Here is a 20384-nt window from a genome sequence, read left to right as displayed (position 1 = left end):
GAAGAATTGTCTTTAACCCTGATAAGAATGTATACCTCCCACAAATTCTGAAATATTATAGATTTATTGATGACATATTTTGTATTTTCCAGGGTAATATAGACGAGTTAAACAGCTTTGTTGAACTACTTAATAGTTTTAAGAGACATCTGACTTTTACCTGTAAGTCCAGCCCGGATAAAGTAATTTTTTTGGATATGTGCGTCTGTATTGACAACGGTGGCTTATCTAGAAAAGAAATGGACAGCAACACATTATTGCTGGCTAAGAGCGCACACCCCACACCACTTAAACAAGGTTTGCCAAAAAGCCAATTGTATACACTCTGCAGAATATGCCACACAACAGATGATTACATAAACAAATCATCTGAAATTAAACGTTTTATTCAAAGGGGCTATCCGTCAGAATGGGTTGATGCAGGTTTCAAAGCAGCCCTCCAGAAACCCCGCTCTGATTTATTAAAAAAGAGTATTAAACAGGATAAGAACTTCTCAGTCACTTGTATCACCACTTATTCCCCATTTTCTCATCACATCAGTTTTCAAAAAACACTGGCATCTGCTACAATCTGATCCGGAACTTTCACGCACCTTCCAATTCCCTCCGCTATTTGTTAATAAATGTGGGAAAAATATAAGAGATTCTCTCGTTCAAGCAAACTTTGCCAGCAGTAAACCAGCGTAACTCACTCAAACCCTACTCAGCCCTATTCCAAATGGCAATTACCCCTGTGGGAGCTCAATGCAACAATACCAACAAAGCTAAGGTTTTTCGTCACCCATTAATTAAGAGGCAAATCTTTCCCTATCAAAAGTGTCATCACATGTGCATCCACCCATGTGATTTACATGCTACGCTGTCCCTGTGGTCTTGTGTATATCCGCAAGACCACTAGGAAGCTAAAAACACGCATTAGCGAGCATAAAAGCTCTATTCGCAGAAATGACAGGGACATGATATATCCACCTTACGCTTTGTTGGTATGGAGGTGGTTCCTCTGCCACCCAGAGGTGGAAACCTCCGAAACCATGACCTCCTCCTTAAAAGAGACGTGAGGCACATTGGATCTTCACATGCGACACCCTAGCCCCAAAACGTTTAAATGATGTTATTCCTAACCTACATACTGGCAAATCACTCTGCATAGGGAGGGAGAAATAAGATAATGTAGAGCTGAGAGGGCATGAAACATATCAGTGAAACTAAAGCTATAGACTCTGACAAAAACCAACATCGGAAGATTATCTTGCAGCATTTTGGTCACATGTGTCATGTCGCCAAACGTGTTCAGGGTACGTATGACCCTGTATTGGGGTATATACCATAGAGTTAATAGAGACGTCACCGGATTTCTCCTCCCATCCACTTGTATTGAGTTGCTCACCCAGTGCATGAGGCGATTTCACCCCTTCTTCCGGGCTTGGAATGCATTCTGGGATGCATTTGGGCCAAACACATGAACGAGTACCGCGTGTGCGTGCACTGTGAGCGAGTCATGAACGAGCGCCACCGTTGTTGTGTTTTGGCTCGGCGCGTTCATGTGATTGGCTCAAATGCCGCTCGAGCTGCAGTACCGACTTTCGGCCACCATGTATTTTTCGCTTCAGTGTTTCCTCTCGGTGACATCTCTATTAATATATACTCTAAGGTATATACTACCAGTGCTGATTTTGACAGCCAGTTTTTTGCAAAGGTATAGTCTTTTGAGTAAAATTGTATCATCTGTTGTTAAAGTGTTTTTGGCAATTTAATTCTGTAATAAATGTGAAAACATTTGCCAATGCAACTATAGTCTCAATGTCTTTACTTTGGGAGCTGTCAGAAGAAGGAGATCCCAACTCCCGAAGCACTGCCCATCCACCTCGGAGAAAAAAAAACAGTGTGTCACTGCGGGAATCTCTAGTCGGCCCCCCATATAGAAACACATTGAGAAGTGGCTGTGGGAATTACGATATTAAACACTCTACTAAGGGAGTACATTTAATAACTATGAGCGACCATGACCGGCAATATCAGCTGTTCTTGCAATATTCATAGTGAAACAGAGCTAGCATCGGTGACTATAGTCTACACTCTGCAGTCGCGAGGGGCGTGTCTTAACTCTGCTCCAGGCTGTTACGAGCCACTGAGGCACCAAGTCGAAGATTAGCTGTTATCTGTGGGTAGACAAGCGAGGAGACTCAGTGTATATGGTTTATGGAGGTCCCCCCCTCTATGTTAGCATTGGTGGTGGGTGCTGCTGGGACAAATAATGCCAATAAGATTAATAGGGTACAGGAAGCGTGTGTGAGGGAAAGTTGATAATAATTAGAATAAAGACTTCATATAAAACATTTAAACCAGGCACTTTGCCCGAGGTTTTCGAGACAAATGAAACAGGATGTCTGTGAGTAATTTCGAGTGCATAAATCAACAGGCTATTTGTAAGGGCCAAATGTTGCGCTATTATCCTTATAAGCGTCAGGTTCACTGGCATCTGTAGGGAGAATTGACCCGGAAGGGCAATGGTTTTTGACCGCAGGTATGTCACTGTTGTTCAAACACTGTGGAGCGAAATGTTTGATTGTCTGAAATGTTTATTTATCTGTCTCTAATTACGGGTTGTTTTATGAAAACGCAGATGCTGTACTGACTATGGTGAACAGGTGAACCAAGCAATAAATCTTTAAAAGCACGAAGAGCTGCCTGTGTTTATCATTGGAGCACTGACACACAGCGAACAGTACAAGTCTATCAGCAGCGCGTCAGCCAGGTCCAACCACGGGATCAATTCCTCGAGAGACGGAGGCTCTCATACTATTGATTAATACAAAATATCAGAGGTTCCCCTGGGCATTGTTTTGGCCGGCCACCTTGGCCGACAGGATTATATTTTAATGTGAATAATGTTAATTGTGTGTTTGCAGATACATGCATCCATGCTGATAATTACACCTTGTTACATTTGCGCTGAGCTTCTACTTTATTAGAGATTAACCTGCTGTTTTTATAGTTACCATAACTAAATAATATCTATCTATCTACTCTCTATCATGCATCAGTGGCTGTGACCTGTGAGTGAACTGCTTACACGACACCGTCGCACAGTATAAACAAATTGATTGGGCTTATACATCTCATTAAACCGTAATATGCAAAACCTACCTAGTTTGTTTTGTTTTGTTAACTTTATCCATTGCAGATGTGCTTGCTTAATTATATCGACGTTCCCATAATATTTTATTAACTACATGGGTCTGTCTTTGTTCAAATTCTACCTCGGAATCCCGGTCCTGTTCATCATTAGCCCATACTAATATCACTGCCTGGGATCTGCATTGCAAAGGCAGTTTGAACGCTGGCTACGCAAGTCTCTCGAGACAGACTGACTCCCATCAATACGATATATATTCAGTTTATTTACTGAATACGCACACACGTGTGCGCGCGCACACGCACACACACACACACACACACACACACACACACACACACACACACATGTTCTTGTCTAACAATGCAAATTATAACTACATCAGCACAGTTGAAGCATGTGGGTGAAAATATTCCAGCTAGGCTACAATCACAACATGCTTTATGATGTACAGTAATAGGCCTATAGAGACTATAATTCTGCATAAAAGAATGTACTTGGAATACTTTGAAATGTCAGGTTGTTGTGCCGTGTATATATATTATATTCATATACTGTAGGCATTTATATTTATATAGCCATACCTCTTCAAGTAGAGAAATATATATTGCTCATCATGAATGAGTATAGGCATAGCTTCAAATGAATATTGCGACCAAAATGTGTAGAATCCATTTTATTTACAATACAAAAAATATATGGCAGACAATATTCTGCTATCCAAAAGCTTCACCGATTCACCGGCCGGCATCCATGGCAGAGATCTGGATCATGACGGCATTCTTGACACAGGCAGATCACTCTCCCCCTAATTGACAAAAGAACGGTAGACTAGTGTTACGTGGACTGGAATATACACTTACAGTAGCCTAAATTCGCTGCTTACCCGTGAAAACAGTCCTGCTGGTTTTGGAGTCTGGACAGTTACACCAATCGGGGGCCCTGGTAGTGGTCTTCACTAGCAGCTTTATTCTCCTGACTAATCTATATTCGTTTTGCTTGTTATTCAAGCTGCATACGGAATTTCTCGTTGTTCTTCTTTCTCGTTCACATCTTGTGCACAACAGACAGGACCAGGGCATATCGAGTTAGCATTTCTGAGACAAGACTGGCCTCTCTGCCCATCCTCTGATTACGTTGCGTAGCGCATCATCCAGGCAACCCAAAGTTATTTCTCCAAAATGGAAGATGACGATCATTTGAGTTGATAGAGCTCAAATGTCAAATGTGCCTCCCCTAAAAAAAACTCACACCCGTGTGAACTGAGTGGTGCAACTACACATTTATTGTTATAGTTACTGTACATTAGAACCAGGAAAGCATCTGTGTCATAAGTACTCTCCGCATGAATTCAGTGACGTCACAAACTAACCATAGCAACCATGCTCACCCGTACAGGCACAAACACACACGGGTACTAACAAAGCCAGTTGTTTGTACCACTCAAAAAAAGAAAACAATATATATTTGTCTCCATACAGCCTGTCACTCTGCACTGGTTCGGTCCTCAACCCCAGGGGTCCTTCAGGGGGTTCCAGTGGGTCCCCAGCTAAATGATGTATAGTTAGGAACCAAAAGAATCCTTAATGAATTTGGTTAAGAGCATATAAATGCAAGAGGAAAAGATGTGGGTCCGTGGGCTATATGTATATCAAGCATAAAACAAGCAAAACAATCAAGCATAAAACAAGCAAAAAAGAAAAAATCACACCCGTGTGAACTGAGTGGTGTAAGGTCTTATATAGACTGATGAACTGTGGTCTGACGTAATGTCTGACATAATGAAATCACACCTGTGTGAACTGGGTGACCATAGCAACCATGCTCATTTTTTGGTACGAACAAGACACGTAAACTAACAAAGCCAGTTGTAGGAGTGGTTTGACCATAGCAACCATGCTCATTTTTTGGTACGAACAGACACGTAAACTAACAAAGCCAGTTGTAGGAGTGGTTTACACCACTCAAAAAGGGGAGGGGCATTTCCTCACCCTTGGATTTTCAGGGCTGTTTAAATGATGCCAGTGATTTGCATGTTTTGGGGGAAGGGGTCAGGGCCCTTGTGTGGCAGTTTTGTCCAGGCAAAAAAAAAAGTGTGTGACCCCAAAACAAATCATATTTGAACTATGAAGTTTGTTGAAAAAAGAAGAAAAAAAAAGAAGAAAAGAAAGTGGGGACCCACATGTTGAGAAGCACTGATCTACAAGATCACAATGACTGACGAGTGACAACCAGGCTTGTGCGATTCGGTCAGCTGTCGTTTCAGTACTGTGTGATTTCAGGACCACGGACAGTTCTTTTCAACCAGATGAAGCAAGCTTTATATGAACACTAAGGGGTGAAAATGTAATGGCTGTCCGACATTTGTGCTTCTTTTTTTCAGCGTATTAAGCATTACCTCGTTTCAATTAACATGACACAATCCAATTTAGGCAGGCTGCGCAGTTCAAATTGTAGTAATGGGTTTCCAATGCTGGCTTTTGAAATTACTTCATATGGCAAGCAATTGTATGGACTTTTAATGTTTGTTTTTTAGAGCACTTTTAACAAAAAAAGGATGGCAGCCTAGTCTATTACTTTTATGTTTAGGGCACTAAACGTGACATAATGTGGCACCAAAGTCTATGGACTTTTACTGTTTAAAAGTCCATAGACTTGGCTGCCATATGACGTCATTTCAAAAGCCAGACATCAGCGAGAGCTGATTTCATTGTATGCTGTCTGTTTATTTTGCATTGTCTGCCGGTTGTCATACATTCAAATAAATCAATATAAATCACAGGTCAATTGAACCGTGAGGTGATGTTCACTAGTAAACATTGGTTCTTCTATTTTCTTGTATACCACCAGGGGACCAAATGGACCTTAAATGTCTTTAAATTTGAGAGGTTTGATTTGGTTCCATTTGTACACAATCATCCAACACCATATAGAAATCCTTAGATCTACACAGCGCCAACGAGACCCTCCAGGTGGTTGCCCTTGTAGAGAGGGCTCTTGTTGCTCTGGCTCTCTGGCTCCGTCTTGTGTGCAGAGGAGGGTGGGGTGCTGCCTCCAGCCTCACTGCTGTTCTTGATCCCGTACAGGAAGTAGATGGTAAGGCCCAGGGCCATCCAGATGGCGAATCCACTCCAGGTGATCCAGTCCAGCTGCATCATGAGGTAAACGTTGGCCAGGACGCTGAGCAGTGGCACGGCAGGAAGCAGAGGAACCTTGAAGCTGATCGCCTCAGCGCTCTGTGGCTGCCTCCAGATGACGGCCACGCCCGCCAGGCAGAGCAACGCCAGGATCACGCACGCCGACAGTACACCGGCGCCGGCAGACGGCAGCTCTGGGACGTTCGGGAGCACGGCGCACAGCACGGTGATCAGCAGAGACACCACGATGGTTGCTGCGTAGGCGATGGTCCCTGATGTCCGCGTGGGCGTTTTCCTGCTGGGAAAGACCAGCAGCTTGAGGCTGATGCTCTCCTCCCCTTCCTCTGGCTTGTTCTCATTCTCGTCCTGCTTGGTGGAAGGGTTCCCTGGCTGGTACCTGAGGATGACCACGCAGACGGCCACCAGGGTGTAGGACCACAGCGTCCCGATGACTGACAGGTCCACCAGAGGTCCCAGGTCGAACAAGAAGCCCATGACGGCGGCCACACCGCCGGATACTAGGGTCGCCAGGACGGGGGTCTTGGTTTTACCGTTGATCCTAGACAGAGAGCGGAACAGCAGACCGTCATCGGCCATGGCGTAGATCACCCTGGGCATGGGGAACATGCAGCCCATCAGGCTGGTGGTGAGGGCACACAGAGAGCCTACGGCCACGGCGTACCTGGCCCAGTACCAGCCCACATGGCCGAAGGCCACCGGCAGGGGGCTCTGGGCGTTGATCAGGTAGTAAGGCATCATGAAGGTGAGCGCCGTCGACATGCCGAAGTAGGCGATGAAACAGACGAGCAGCGTGACCAAGATGGCCATGGGGATGGAACGTCGTGGATTCTTGGCTTCTTCACTCATGGTGGCAATGGTGTCGAAGCCCACAAAGGCGAAGAAGCAGGTGGCGGCGGCAGACAGAATGCCGGCCAGGCCGAACGGAGCGAATCCGCCCACACCAAAGTGGTCTTCAACAGTCATGGTGCTGTTGGTGGAGTTCAAGAAACCTTGGAAGTCCTCCAATGTTAAATTCCAATTGCCCGGGCTCCCCTTAATGAAACCAAAAAGGATGGAGAAGCCCAAAACCAACAGGTTGATGACCGTAAAGACCCTGTTGACCATCGCAGACTCCTTCACGCCGAACGCCAGCAAGCCGGTAAGCAGCAACAACAGCATGAGGACGAAGAAGTCAGGGTATTCTGCAAAGACATGGCCGGGAACCTTAATCTCCATGTTGGCTTTGAAGAAGCCGGCGATCTTTTGATCCACCAGGTTGTCAAAGGTGGAGGCCCAGCCCTTGGCCACGGCAGCAGCAGCGATCACATAGGACAGCAGCAGGCTCCAGCCTGTGATGAAGGCCCAGATCTCTCCCACCGTCACGTAGCTGTACAGGTACGCCGAGCCCGTCTTGCCCACGCGGGCACCAAACTCCGCGTAGCACAGCCCCGCCAGCACAGAGGTGATGGCGGCCAAGAGGAAGGAGATGACGATGGCGGGCCCCGCTTTCTGGGCCACCTCTCCGGCCAACACATAGACGCCCGCCCCCAGTGTGGAGCCCACGCCGATGGAGATGAGGGCCAGCGTGGACAGGCAGCGGGCAAAGCGGGTCTCTTCATTGGAGCCGTCCAGCACCCGCCGACGCACCAGGACTTTGCCCAGGGCAGCCAGCTTGTCAGCCATGTTACAACCTCCTGGTCTGGTCTCTCGTCTTATGTTGTGTAGGTCTTCACAACTATGTTAGTCTGGAAGAATGCTTGCTCTGATGAATCACAGGATTGTTTAACTTTGACTCTAAGTTGGCTACAGACACTTTGCTTGATTGAGACTACTGGCAGTTTGCGGCTGGTTATATACTGTACTGTCTGGCAGAACGCTATCGTCATCATCTCCCGATGAGGTTTGGGTTTGAGGTTTGTGTTAGGACAAAATGTAGGTTACATACACCAAATTCTGGACATATAGGGGCTATTGCCCCTCAAAAAAGGTTATTTTCAAAAGCAAGTTTTGTGTTTCCCTTCATGTCTTAAATACAGTTTGGTTACAGTATAAATAATAATTACTGACGCAGGTACAGGACCTTTAATTATTTTAGTTCTTTAATCACTCAGACAGTATAAGGTAATTGTAATGAGGTCACGATGACCCAGCCATGACCCATATATGGTTTCCCGGGTCAGATGTGCCCAAACATGGACTCCACAATGTCGGATTGGTTTCCCAATTTTCCCAATTTTATCTGATTAGCGAGTGCGGAATAGCCTTTGCATTTGAGTAAGGACGCGCAGTGATTGGCCATTAGTCATTTGAGTGGCAATCAGGGCAAACGCTCTCGCCAGAACATGATTTTACTATTATGTGCCTATCGGGTTGCAACTTGAACATGGCTGAGTCGGCTAAGCAAACTTCGCAACGTTCGACACAGAAACTTGCACTATTTAGCATGCTCGGTGGTGTCTCTAGTAGCTCAAGTTTGCTTGAAACGACACCCTACATTGTGGTCTAAAACTGGGCCCAAAAGGGACCCTGGCCTCCTGCAAAAACGAGCACCTGATTTTACTGTAACATAATTGACTACTAGGCTATACTGTGTAGGCTATTATGTTACAGTAAAATCAGGTGCTCGTTTTTGCAGGCCAGGGTCCCTTTTGGGCCCAGTTTTAGACATGCAACATGCAAATTCCAAATTTCTCTGACTACTATAGGCTACTGTATAGGTAGGCTGAGAGATTTGGAATTTGCATGTTTTCCCCACTCTATATTATTATTATTATTATTAGTGTGGTTGCCCAAAGGGAAACCAGACTATTGTTATTGTGACACTTTTTTTTCCCTCCGGAGTAATCGAATAATCGAATCGAACTTCTGCAGTGATTGGCCGAGCTTTGCATAATGTTTGTAGCAGCTAATTGGCTGTTGTTCGTTACGTAACCAATCTATGTTTTACAATCGTTTATGAAAACATAAAAATACATAAAAGAGAAAAAATAGTATATTAATAGAAATATTAATAAAATAAATAATTAGATGAATAGAATATTGTGTTTCTCGTGTTTGGCACACTGTGGTAAAGCTCTAAACACGAGATATCTCGTGAATGGCACAGAATTTACCCTGTGGGATTAATAAAGGTCTACATTACGTAGTAATTGCGTCGGCTTGGAGTTGTTATTGGTGACTCCTGTAGGACTACTCACTACACCATACAATGCAATCAGTGGCTTAGGATCAATAACCTTGTATGAAAAGGTATTACATACACCTGTCCAAAATGTAATTTTAATGGCCCTTTTGTCAATAACAAAACGTGACATTGTAATTGGCTGACAATATTAGTGGGATGGGCCTATGTAAGTGACTGCGGCAACCACACTTTGCAATTTTTAAAAATTGCGACTTTTCTAGTTATTATTATTATTAGTAGGCTAGTAGTAGTAGTAGTAGTAGTAGTAGTAGAAGTAGTAGTAGTAGTAGTAGTAGTATAGTAGCCTATAGTACTAGTAGTAGCCTATTCCTTTTCCATCTTGACTGCATGCCGCTGCATGGAAATCTTCCAGTTTACACAGTCAGAAACACACATAAGGTCCGCTAGACCGTGCAATCATCCAGTGGACACACCGTGATGCATCCCTTTCGTTTTGCTGTCTGAAAAATTACACCGTTCTGCCCCCACCGCCCGCACACCGCTGTGCACGCGGAACGCACGCCGTCTGCCTGCCAGAGCAGCGGCACATCCAACCATTATGAATGAATGGGACAAGATGCAGCAGAGCTCTCTCGCTCTCTCTCTCTCTCCTCTCTCTCTCTCTCTCTCTCTCGCTCTCTCTCTCTTTCACGTCAAATCTGCATCTATCCTTCTGTCGTCGTTTAGGCTAAATTATAATGCGTTCTCTTAAGATCTCTCTCTCTCTCTCTCTCTCTCTCTCTCTCTCTCTCTCTCATTTACAATCTCCCTCCCTCTCTGTGTAGTTTTTGTAGCCAGATGTTTCGCCTCATGGGGTTATGAATGACAGGGGGGAGATAACGATTTGTCCCTCGCCCCATAGGGGGGTGTTGAATGGGGGGGGGGTGTCTTTCAATGCATCGTCCCGCCGCAGCTGCACGTGCACGTGCTGTTGTTGATGCTGCTGGATGATCTGTCCGGGGGACGGGGGGACACCGCAGCTTGTTTTACCGAGCACACACGAATGCACATCATGGGCTTGCTTAACCCTAGAACACTAAATACATGCAGGCAATTTTCACCCGGAAAATATTTGTAATTGTCATAATGTTGCTGATGTCTGAGGTGGGTGGGTATTTCAGTAGGCTGGCTATGCAGTGGCATAGAAGGTATGTTTCGCCCCAAGCCCACATCCCTGTTTTTCCTATTATGTCCATGGCTTTGAGGGTTTGTCTAAACACAAACATTGAATGCCATTGACTTTGAATGGCCATCATTGAGTGTTTGTGCAAACACAATTGAATGCCGTTGACTTTGAATGGCCATCTTTTATAGCCTGGCTATAAAAGATGGATACACAAACACTAAAAGATGTAGCCAGGCTACATCTTTTAGTGTTTGTGTAAACACAAACATTGTGTACACACACCAAACATTGTGTAAACACCAAACATTGAAGACGAAAGTGAGGACGCAGATTGTGATCGGTCAGAATGAGATGATGTATGATGATAAGAGCGCACCTCACTTCACATGGGTGTGATTTTGGAGGGGCCTCCTACAGCTTTTCTCGCCACACGTGTCATATTTGCCATTGACAATGAAAGGAGAAATTAGGTCAAATATGTACATTTGTGGAAACACAAACATTAAATACCATTGGCAATGAAGGGAAAATATACGTCATATGACAAGCAAATCGGCTAACGCTAACCAATCACAGAAATTCAGTTGTTCATTAGATGTATGATGTATAATGATAAGAGCGCCCCTCACTTCACACGAGTGTGATTTTTTTTTCTACAAGCAGGTGTTCTGCAAATTCCCCCCTTGTTAGAGAAAACACCCACTCACTGGACCATTCTCACAGGAATGGGTGGACCAAAAAGGAGAAGTTCCCTGCAGGTAATTTTTTTTTGAGTGGTGTAAACCACTCCTACAACTGGCTTTGTTAGTTTGTCTGTCTGTCTGTTCGTACCAAAAAATGAGCATGGTTGCTATGGTCACCCAGTTCACACGGGTGTGATTTCATTACGTCAGACATTACGTCAGACCACAGCTGATCAGTCTATATAAGACCTTACACCACTCAGTTCACACGGGTGTGATTTTTCCTATACAGGTTTAATGTTTGTTTTTAGTTAAATGTTTGTTTTAAAAACGCCATTGACAATGGAGGGAAAATGTACGATATTGTCCCTCATTACGTCATTGTCTCTTTATTGTTAATGGCATTTAATGTTTGTGTTGGCACCGTTTGTCAACACCATCACCTAATCAACATGAGTTAGACTTTAATATATTAGCGCCCCTCACTTCACACCGGTGTGATTTTTGAGTGGTGTAAACCACTCCTACAACTGGCTTTGTTAGTTTACGTGTCTGTCCGTACCAAAAAGAAATTAGCATGGTTGCTATGGTCACCCAGTTCACACAGGTGTGATTTCATTACGTCAGACATTACGTCAGACCACAGCTGATCAGTCTATATAAGACCTTACACCACTTCACTGATTTTGCCCCCTCTATGATTGATAGCCCCCCCCCCCCCCCCCCCCCACACACACACACACACACACACATGATATCTATTTTTCGTGTTTTCATAAAAAGTCATGATGAAACAAGAAGAGGACCTCAAGTTGCCATGTAATGCTGTACTTATCAATATATTTTGATGAGAAGTGTTTATTTTCGAGTGGTGCAAACCACTCCAACAACTGGCTTTGTACCCGTGTACCCAAAAAAAATGAGCATGGTTGCTATAACAATAAATGTGTAGTTGCACCACTCAGTTCTAACGGGTGTGATTTTTTTATTTTTGAGTGGTGCAAACCACTCCAACAACTGGCTTTGTACCCGTGTACACGTGTTCGTACCAAAAAAACGAGCATGGTTGCTATGGTTAGTGTGTGACGTCACTGACATAGCTGATCAGACTATATAAGGCCTTGCACCACTCAGTTCACACCGGTGTGATTTTTATATTTTTTAATGGAATATTGGGTAAAATATACCCGAGTTTAGTGATGACAAAAAGGATGTTTAGTGTTCTAGCCTACATTCGGGGATGACGTAGCCGATATAAATCTACAGTAAAGTGGTCAAAGGACGACTTCACCCATTTTCAACCTCTTCATATAATTGGTCCTTAATAGTAAAATGGTGATTGTTTGTAACTAGGCTACTTGGTCTCATATTATGATAGGAGCCTTAGGAGGGCTCTGGACAGTTCAGAAAACCGCTATATTGTATAGTATAGCCTACCAGTGACCAGCGATCATTTGGCAGATTTTTGGGAATAGGCCTATTTCAAAATTTAAATGTATTGTTGTATTAACGCGAGAACAATCATGGCTTATAGCATGCTAACTTTCTAGGAATAGGAAGCCTGCAGTTTCTATTGGCTTAGATCGCCCTTCGATGATGTCACTGTGGCAGGCGGGTTTCTGAACTGTCCACTGCACAGCTCTCCTCTGAGACATGAGTCGACAACAATTGCATACCAGTATGCATGAAAATGGGTGAAGTCATCCTTTACATTCACTGATTTTGAAATTTTGCTGAGAACCCCCTGAGACCCCCCCCCACCGCTCTCTCCAAAGGTTCCCTAGGCCCTATAGGGGACCCCACTTTGAGAACCTACAATACTTTTTTTATTTCAAGGACCACGCAGTCCATTTGATAGCATTTATAATCTCTTGGACCCTCTCCTTATATACACTGTGAACTCTTCAGTGTAAATTTAATGACAATACAAACCATGCATGTAAGGGTCCATTTGGTTCCACTTATTTTGTACACTCAGAGACGAGTTATACAGACCTGGGTCCATTTGCATACACTCAGTATAGTGCTCCATTTGGTGATATACATCTTCTGGGAGGAAGATATAAAAGGTCTACAAGCTCACAACACAAGAGATTTTGTCTGGGGGGCTATAGGCCTGCATGGGGTACCCCAGTCAAGTATAGGCCTATATCTATAGGGTTAATGGCACAAACACACACAGAGCCACACAGTAATTATAATGTATAATGTAAAACATACATTATATGATGAAACATGCTTTTCATTCATTGTATAGTTTATTTTCCAGTTGCGAGAGAGGGAATGTCCAATCTCTTCATGCAGACTCTTACCAATCTAGCGAGTTTCCCCCACTCTCCCTCTCCTCTCCCCCTCTCTTTCTCTTTCTCTCCTCCTCCTCTCTCATATCGCATGTGCTCCGGGGCGAGAGCTCTATTAGAGCGGACACTGCAAGGAGAAGAAACGGATCAACCCACCATGGAATAAATATTGCTGAAAACGGGAAAACCTTTTTTCTCTTTTTCTCCTTTTCTCTATTTTTTCCTCCTCTTTCCTCTTTTCTCTCTCGTCTGTCCCTCTCCACTCTCCCCCTCTCTGTCTCTCCTCTCTGTCTCCCCGTCTCTCGCTTTCTCTCTCGATGTCTCTCAACAGTTTCTGAGGGGGTTTTGGACAGGGAAAGAAGATGAGGATTATTTTTTCTTGGCACTTTCTCGGGGTGTATTCCGCCCTTTATTGGGGGCTGGCGACGGGGGCTTTCCCCAGTTCGGTGCAGATAGGTGAGTTGAAAGATTTAACATTTCTTTTAGTTTTTATTTAGTTTTTATTTGTATTGTAAAACATGAAACACACTGGCATCTCGCAAGCAGAAGAACGCAAAGACGAGCCCATGCATGCACATGGATGTTAACCACTTTCACCCTGACGTCTCTATTTTGGATAGCCTAAGCCTATAGGCGGACAAAAAAATCAATATCATACACATTTCGACATTTTTCAACATGTGTTAATGGAAAAAGCGGACATACAAGCTCACAAAGCCATTTCGAACATCCGGAGAGTATAAAACAGGGCTTTCTAGTGGTTAAGACGCATGATTTACGCACCAATAAAACACTGAATGATCCTTTTATCTTTCAGTGTTTTACGCATGTGAAAAAAACACAAGATGATGCTATAACACATTATTGACACACTGACTGAACCGGACCGAAGCAAGACAAGACGTCTCCCAGGGGGAGAGAAGCGCTCCGCTCCTTTTCTGGACGAGAGGCTGTTTTGCGCCGACTGTAGAAACAGCTCTTCCCATCCCGTCAATGACGAGCTCGATTATGTCACTCTCGAATATATCGTTTTACAAATCGATGCCAACTTTCTGTCTGTTTGTGTGTCTGTCCTCGCTCTCCCCCTGCTCGTTTTAGCTATTTTGCGCTTTTTAGCTGCCGCCCGCCCTGCGCGCAATTCGTTACCCCTCCGCGCTCACTGTTTAGACACTGCAGTATTCTCTCTCTCTCTCACTCTCACTCTCTCTCTCTCTCTCTCTCTCTCTCTTTCATTCCGTCGTTATCCCTCGTGTCAGTGCACAGGGGACAGGGGTACCGGTCTACCGGTGAATCGCGTACAGCCTAATCGGTCCAGATTCCGAGATAAAGTTATAGCAGACCAGTACGTACGTGACTGGTGCTTAACCTCTCTCTCTCTCTCTCTCTCTCTCTCTCTCTCTCTCTCTCTCTCTCTCTCTCTCTCATGTCATTCACTTGCAGTCTGATAATGATAAACAACACAGCTCTGACTGTGTGTTTGTGTGTCAAATACCTCTGGTATGTTCAGAAGTGCTGTTGTGGTTGGTTAATGTATTCACTGCATCACTCTCCCGTGTGTGTGTGTGTGTGTGTGTGTGTGTGAGTGAGAGAGAGAGAGAGAGAGAGGGGGAGAGGGGAGGGGGGGTGGTGGGTGCACTGTGGGGAGAGCTTCCATAATGAGATTCTGACTCCGGCTTCCATACAGCTGCCAATAAAGTTAACGCGCTAAATACTCGGCGCACTGGAAAGCCCTGCATACACACACAGCCCCCATGCATGCAGGCGTCACAAGTCTCACATATTGTATTGTACTGAATGTTTTTCTTTTTTTTAATTATCCCCTCCTTGTCCTTATAATACAAGCAATTGATCGCCAGCATCCCTGCTTTGGGTGGGCCCATCAGGTCCCACACTCTGCCAAAAAGGTATAGTCCCGTATGGAGCCAGAGTCAGAATCTCATTAGGCCTACTGAAGCTTTCCCCAGTATGCCCCCCATCCCCCTTGTGAGCATGTAGATCAGCTAGAAGGTAAGGGTTACTGTATACGTGCTTAGCATCCCTGGGGGGGGGAAGGATATTTGGCTTCCATAGCTGTCGATGGGCTGTTTCCGTTATTTGTAGAGGAGAAATACTAAAGGATCCGAGAGCCCTTGGGGGACGGTGGACCCTGAGGGTTTAAGTGTATAAGTGAACACATTATAATTGAGTGAAATTGAATGAATGGTATAGTGCTCTGCTGAGGCCTAACATGCAGGTGTTAATGTAGCGGCCACACACACATGCACACACACACACACACACACACACACACACACACACACATGCACACGCGCGCACACACACACACACACACGTGCGCATGCACGTACGCAATACGCATGTGCAGATTGCACGCGCGCACACAGCCAATTCCCTCCAGTTCACTCAAGGATGCATTTGCATTTCGCTGCAACACACACAAGTGGAGCGTTGATGGATGCCAAGACAGCATGTCTGTATGCAGGGGACTCTAACTTCACAGAGAGAGAGAGAGAGAAAGAGAGAGAGAGAGAGAGAGCCATGCTGGGACACCACAACAGCATTCATGTGATTTTTATCATTCTGTGTAAATGTCTGATGGATTTACCTTCTGATATGGGATGCATTTAAGCACCCTATTAAGAACCCTATCTAACCCTATAGAGTAGACTAGAGTAGACCATGCAGTAATTCTCAACCTTTGATATGCATTTGGCCACGGACCCCCATTTGATACACATCATGTTTAATCTCTGGGACCCCAATTTGTAAAATCCTCAGTCTTGGTGGTTCCATTTGTATATACACTCTCAGAGTTGTACTGACCAATTATGAAGCTATCTATATCAAACTATCCACTATATGGGACTCCCGTAACCCCAGGTATGTGCACTGCTCTGGACTTGGTAAACTATAGACCTCAGTTCTACAAAAAATCTCTTTGCCGAAAAATAGCCAATCTACGAGCAGTGAGCTTGGAGATTGTAGATCCAAAACATGGATGCTGGGGTTAAGTCAACTTAAGTGGTTAAATTCATGCACACAGGATAGCATGCAAAGTGATTGATGAGCAGATAAAGAGCCACACTGCAACAATGGACCCCTGAGGTCCATTTCTTTTGACTCTCAGGGTTACGTGAATAAGGCTCAGGGTTTTGCAGTGCAGAGCAATTTCGGTGTTAATGAGGAGAGAAAAAAAGACACACGAAGGAAGTGCATATGCCTCCTCTCCTCTCCTCTCCTCTCCTCTCCTCTCCTCTCCTCTCCTCTCCTCTCCTCTCCTCTCCTCTCCTCTCCTCTCCTCTCCTCCTGCTACTCTCTCCTACAGTCTCCCTCCCCTCTCCTCTCGCATGTCATTATGCAGGGTTTTAAAGGCCATCTCATATATGTTCTCTCTAGAGACCTATAACGTAGCATGCGTGTCTTCGTTACATGCACATACTGTAAGCATGCGCGTGTGTGTGTGTTTGTGTGTGTGTGTGTGTGTGTGTGTGTGTGTGTGTGTGTGTGTGTGTGTGGATGATGTTTGTTTTGTGCAGGATTGCACTAAACATCAATTAGTGCTTGTTGCAACATGTAACCAGGCTAATAACGATCCCTTCGTCGCCCCGTCTATCATCACAGTATCAGGCAGAATAAATAAGCTTTTACTCCACTGCAATTACTTGACATTTTTAGTTTCTAGTTTACTTTGTAGACTTTAAATTGAATTATAAGGTTTTTTTCACTCATTTAGAATACAGGATTTTGCTTGGGTCTATGGAGTACTTCCAATAGACTGTTGGACGTTTGCTCTTCGCCATGGACCTGTGGATGAAAGTCACCTCTTTGTTAGCCTCGGAAACCCAGACATTTTTATTTCCAGGGAGAAAAATACCTCTTTGTGGACTACGTGGTTGAACCTGACACGCGCTGATACTCATAATATCATGAACCGTAGGCTATACCAGCTGCAATGCCCATGCATGCACCTCATCTCTAAACCTATACATAACATACAGTACTATGAATGGATATGCCATGTGTACACATATCGCTGATGTCGGGCAGAAATCTCTTATTTGACACATTTTACCTTATTGTGTTGGTTCGTAAATCAACGCCCCGCCACTTGATCATATACTACAGTGTCACACAAAATAATCAAAAGTGGCAGATCCACAAGCTAAAAAAAACGCGCCGCGAAGTGACACATTCTGAGCTTGTCGATCTGCTATATTTTGCAATTTTTCGACACATGAGGTTTCACCCGACAGATGATATAATATCACAAACAGTACCAGCTGATATAAATATGTAGATATACCTCTTTGTTTTTTATTCTTTCTTTTCCCCCTTCTTCTTTTTTTCCTCCTTTCTCTTTACAACCAAAACAATGAAGCGGGTGCAAAAAGACCCACCGTTTATTTCACCTTTATACCTGTGATGTGTCAATAACGATGATCCTGCTCCTCCTCTTCCAGGTGGCCTGTTCATCAGGAACACGGATCAGGAGTACATAGCATTCATATACCTGTGATGTGACAATAACGATGATCCTGCTCCTCCTCTTCCAAGTGGCCTGTTCATCAGGAACACGGATCAGGAGTACATAGCATTCATATACCTGTGATGTGACAATAACGATGATCCTGCTCCTCCTCTTCCAGGTGGCCTGTTCATCAGGAACACGGATCAGGAGTACACAGCATTCATATACCTGTGATGTGACAATAACGATGATCCTTCTCCTCCTCTTCCAGGTGGCCTGTTCATCAGGAACACGGATCAGGAGTACACAGCATTCCGGCTGGCCATCTTTCTGCACAACACCAGCCCCAATGCCACCGAGGCGCCCTTCAACCTGGTCCCCCATGTCGACAACATAGAGACTGCCAACAGCTTTGCTGTCACCAATGCATGTGAGTCTTTGCGTCTGTGTGTGTGTGTGTGTGTGTGTGTGTGTGTGTGTGTGTGTGTGTGTGTGTGTGTGTGTGTGTGTGTGTGTGTGTGTGTGTGTGTGTGTGTGTGTGTGTGTGTGTGTGTGTGTGTGTGTGTTCGTGTGTTCGTGCGTTTGTGTGTCAGAAAGAGAACCAAGCAAGTGTACACATCTGGAGTTAAATTTATTCCGGGATCTACACTTCAATTTGTTTTTAATCTCCTCTCTCTCTCTCTCTCTCTCTCTCTCTCCCTCACTCTTTCTCTCGCTGTCACCCAGTTTTGATGTGTTGTGTGTGTGCGCGTGTGTGTGTGTTTTGGAGAGTGAGACTGAGAGACTTTGTTTACCCTGCCATATTGTGTTTGCGTGACGGCGTTCGCCTGACTGAACCCTCATACGTTGATAGCCCGCCTTCGGGTTTTGTGAACCGGACAAAATGTTTCTTAATTTAGCATCAAAGTCTAGTCATAGAAGCCATAGAAGACACCAGCCTCATTACCTGCATGCTCTCCCCTCACTCTGTAGTCTGTCTGTACACAGTCACATCCTCAGTCTCCGTCTATCCGTTTAGACTGAGAAAATTACAAATGTTAGCAATTTATCCCATTTGTAACTGAGAATATTACAAATGTAACCAATTGATCCCATTTGTTGCTTATGTCCCAGAGTCTAGTGAACAAAATTAATGGTTTTGTTTTTGAACACTCTCTGACTCAAATTAAGCACTGGAACCCCAGCATCCATATTTCTGGGGGTCAACATTAGCCAATAAAATAGGTGATTTACAAGTTGTGAGCTTGTAGATCGCCTATGTTTTGGCATTGAGATTTGGTGTAGACGGAAAACAGCGGTCCAAGTGCATTTGCAAATCAGGGGACTAAATGGCTTAAGTGGTTAATACTGAGTATTTCGTTTTGTGCAGTGTCTCATCCTGGAAATGTGATTGGTGAGAGATTCAATATAGATTATTCAGTGTACGTGCAGGTGGGGGCTGAGTTCATTGTGGTACCGCAAACATAGACACCACAGAGTTCCCTGACAGCTGTCACACAGTTTTTATGTGTTTTTACTTCTGTTAGTGTGTGTTAAGGCTGTACCCTAGCCCTTTTTTTAGGACTCAAACTTCGGCAGGAATTGTCGAGCGAACATCCGAACCATTCGTTTGTAATTAATTTTAAAAATAACCTGTGGGGGCGGGTGCATACGGACGTGTCTACTCTGCCACAATGTAATGCTTCCCACGGGCAGATGCAAAAGATGAAGATCACAGACAACATCACAGAACATTCGAACCCTGAATGTTTGGGGACAGCCTTACGTGTGTGTGCGTGCGTGCGTGCGTGCGTGCGTGCGTGTGTGGGGGGGTCGTTACCATGCCTTACCACGCCATACTGTGTTTGCGTGCCGGTGTCAGCTTTGCTGATCCTCCTCATACGATGACATCTTGCCTGCGGGAATTGGTGAACTGGACGAAACATTGCCTAATTAAGCACCGGAAGTGGGTTCTAGATGCAGACATGAACCTCATTACCTGTGATGTACACAATGGACCAGTTCTAGATGCAGACATGAACCTCATTACCTGTGATGTACACAATGGACCAGCGGAGTAGGTTCTAGATGCAGACATGAACCTCATTACCTGTGATGTACACAATGGACCAGCGGAGTAGGAAATTCCCCCGTGGTCTCGCATAAACAACGGCTTTGAGAAAAGAAACAGACATTAGTTGTGGAAGAATGTTGCAGCAGTAGTAGTAAAACTGCGATTTGGAACTTATTTCAATGAATGACAGGTATTTTAACCAATCTAATAACTACCACGTCTGCAGTGGTTACAATGGGTTGAGAGATGTTCTGATGACATTTGTTTCCCTCCCGATACCAATTCCAATACCTGAAA

The 20384-nt window shown here is 44.6% G+C and overlaps 2 protein-coding genes across 3 annotated transcripts in view; one reads left to right on the top strand and one right to left on the bottom strand.

The window, feature by feature from the left end:
- Positions 1-6081: 6081 nt before the first annotated feature.
- Positions 6082-7956, bottom strand: LOC306932133 (high affinity cationic amino acid transporter 1-like; the record flags this gene model as incomplete). Its single annotated transcript, XM_079513835.1, has 1 exon — positions 6082-7956. The coding sequence occupies one exon, from the start codon at positions 7954-7956 to the stop codon at positions 6082-6084; it is 1875 nt and encodes a 624-aa protein (XP_079369961.1).
- Positions 7957-13913: 5957 nt separating this feature from the next.
- gria4a (glutamate receptor, ionotropic, AMPA 4a) overlaps positions 13914-20384 on the top strand; it is a gene marked incomplete at both ends in the record, with an annotated part of 202311 nt that continues 195840 nt past the window's right edge. Inside the window, 2 exons of one of the 2 annotated variants that reach the window (XM_079515075.1) lie at positions 13914-14022; positions 18306-18464. In XM_079515075.1, the coding sequence (XP_079371201.1) occupies positions 13929-14022; positions 18306-18464 (253 nt within the window). The remainder of the gene's footprint in view (positions 14023-18305; positions 18465-20384) is intronic. The other variant, XM_079515074.1, reaches the window with a different exon arrangement.

The sequence above is a fragment of the Electrona antarctica genome (genome assembly GCF_951216825.1).
Source record: "Electrona antarctica genome assembly, chromosome: 11".
NCBI lineage: Eukaryota > Metazoa > Chordata > Actinopteri > Myctophiformes > Myctophidae > Electrona > Electrona antarctica.
This window is presented reverse-complemented; position numbering and strand designations above follow the sequence as displayed.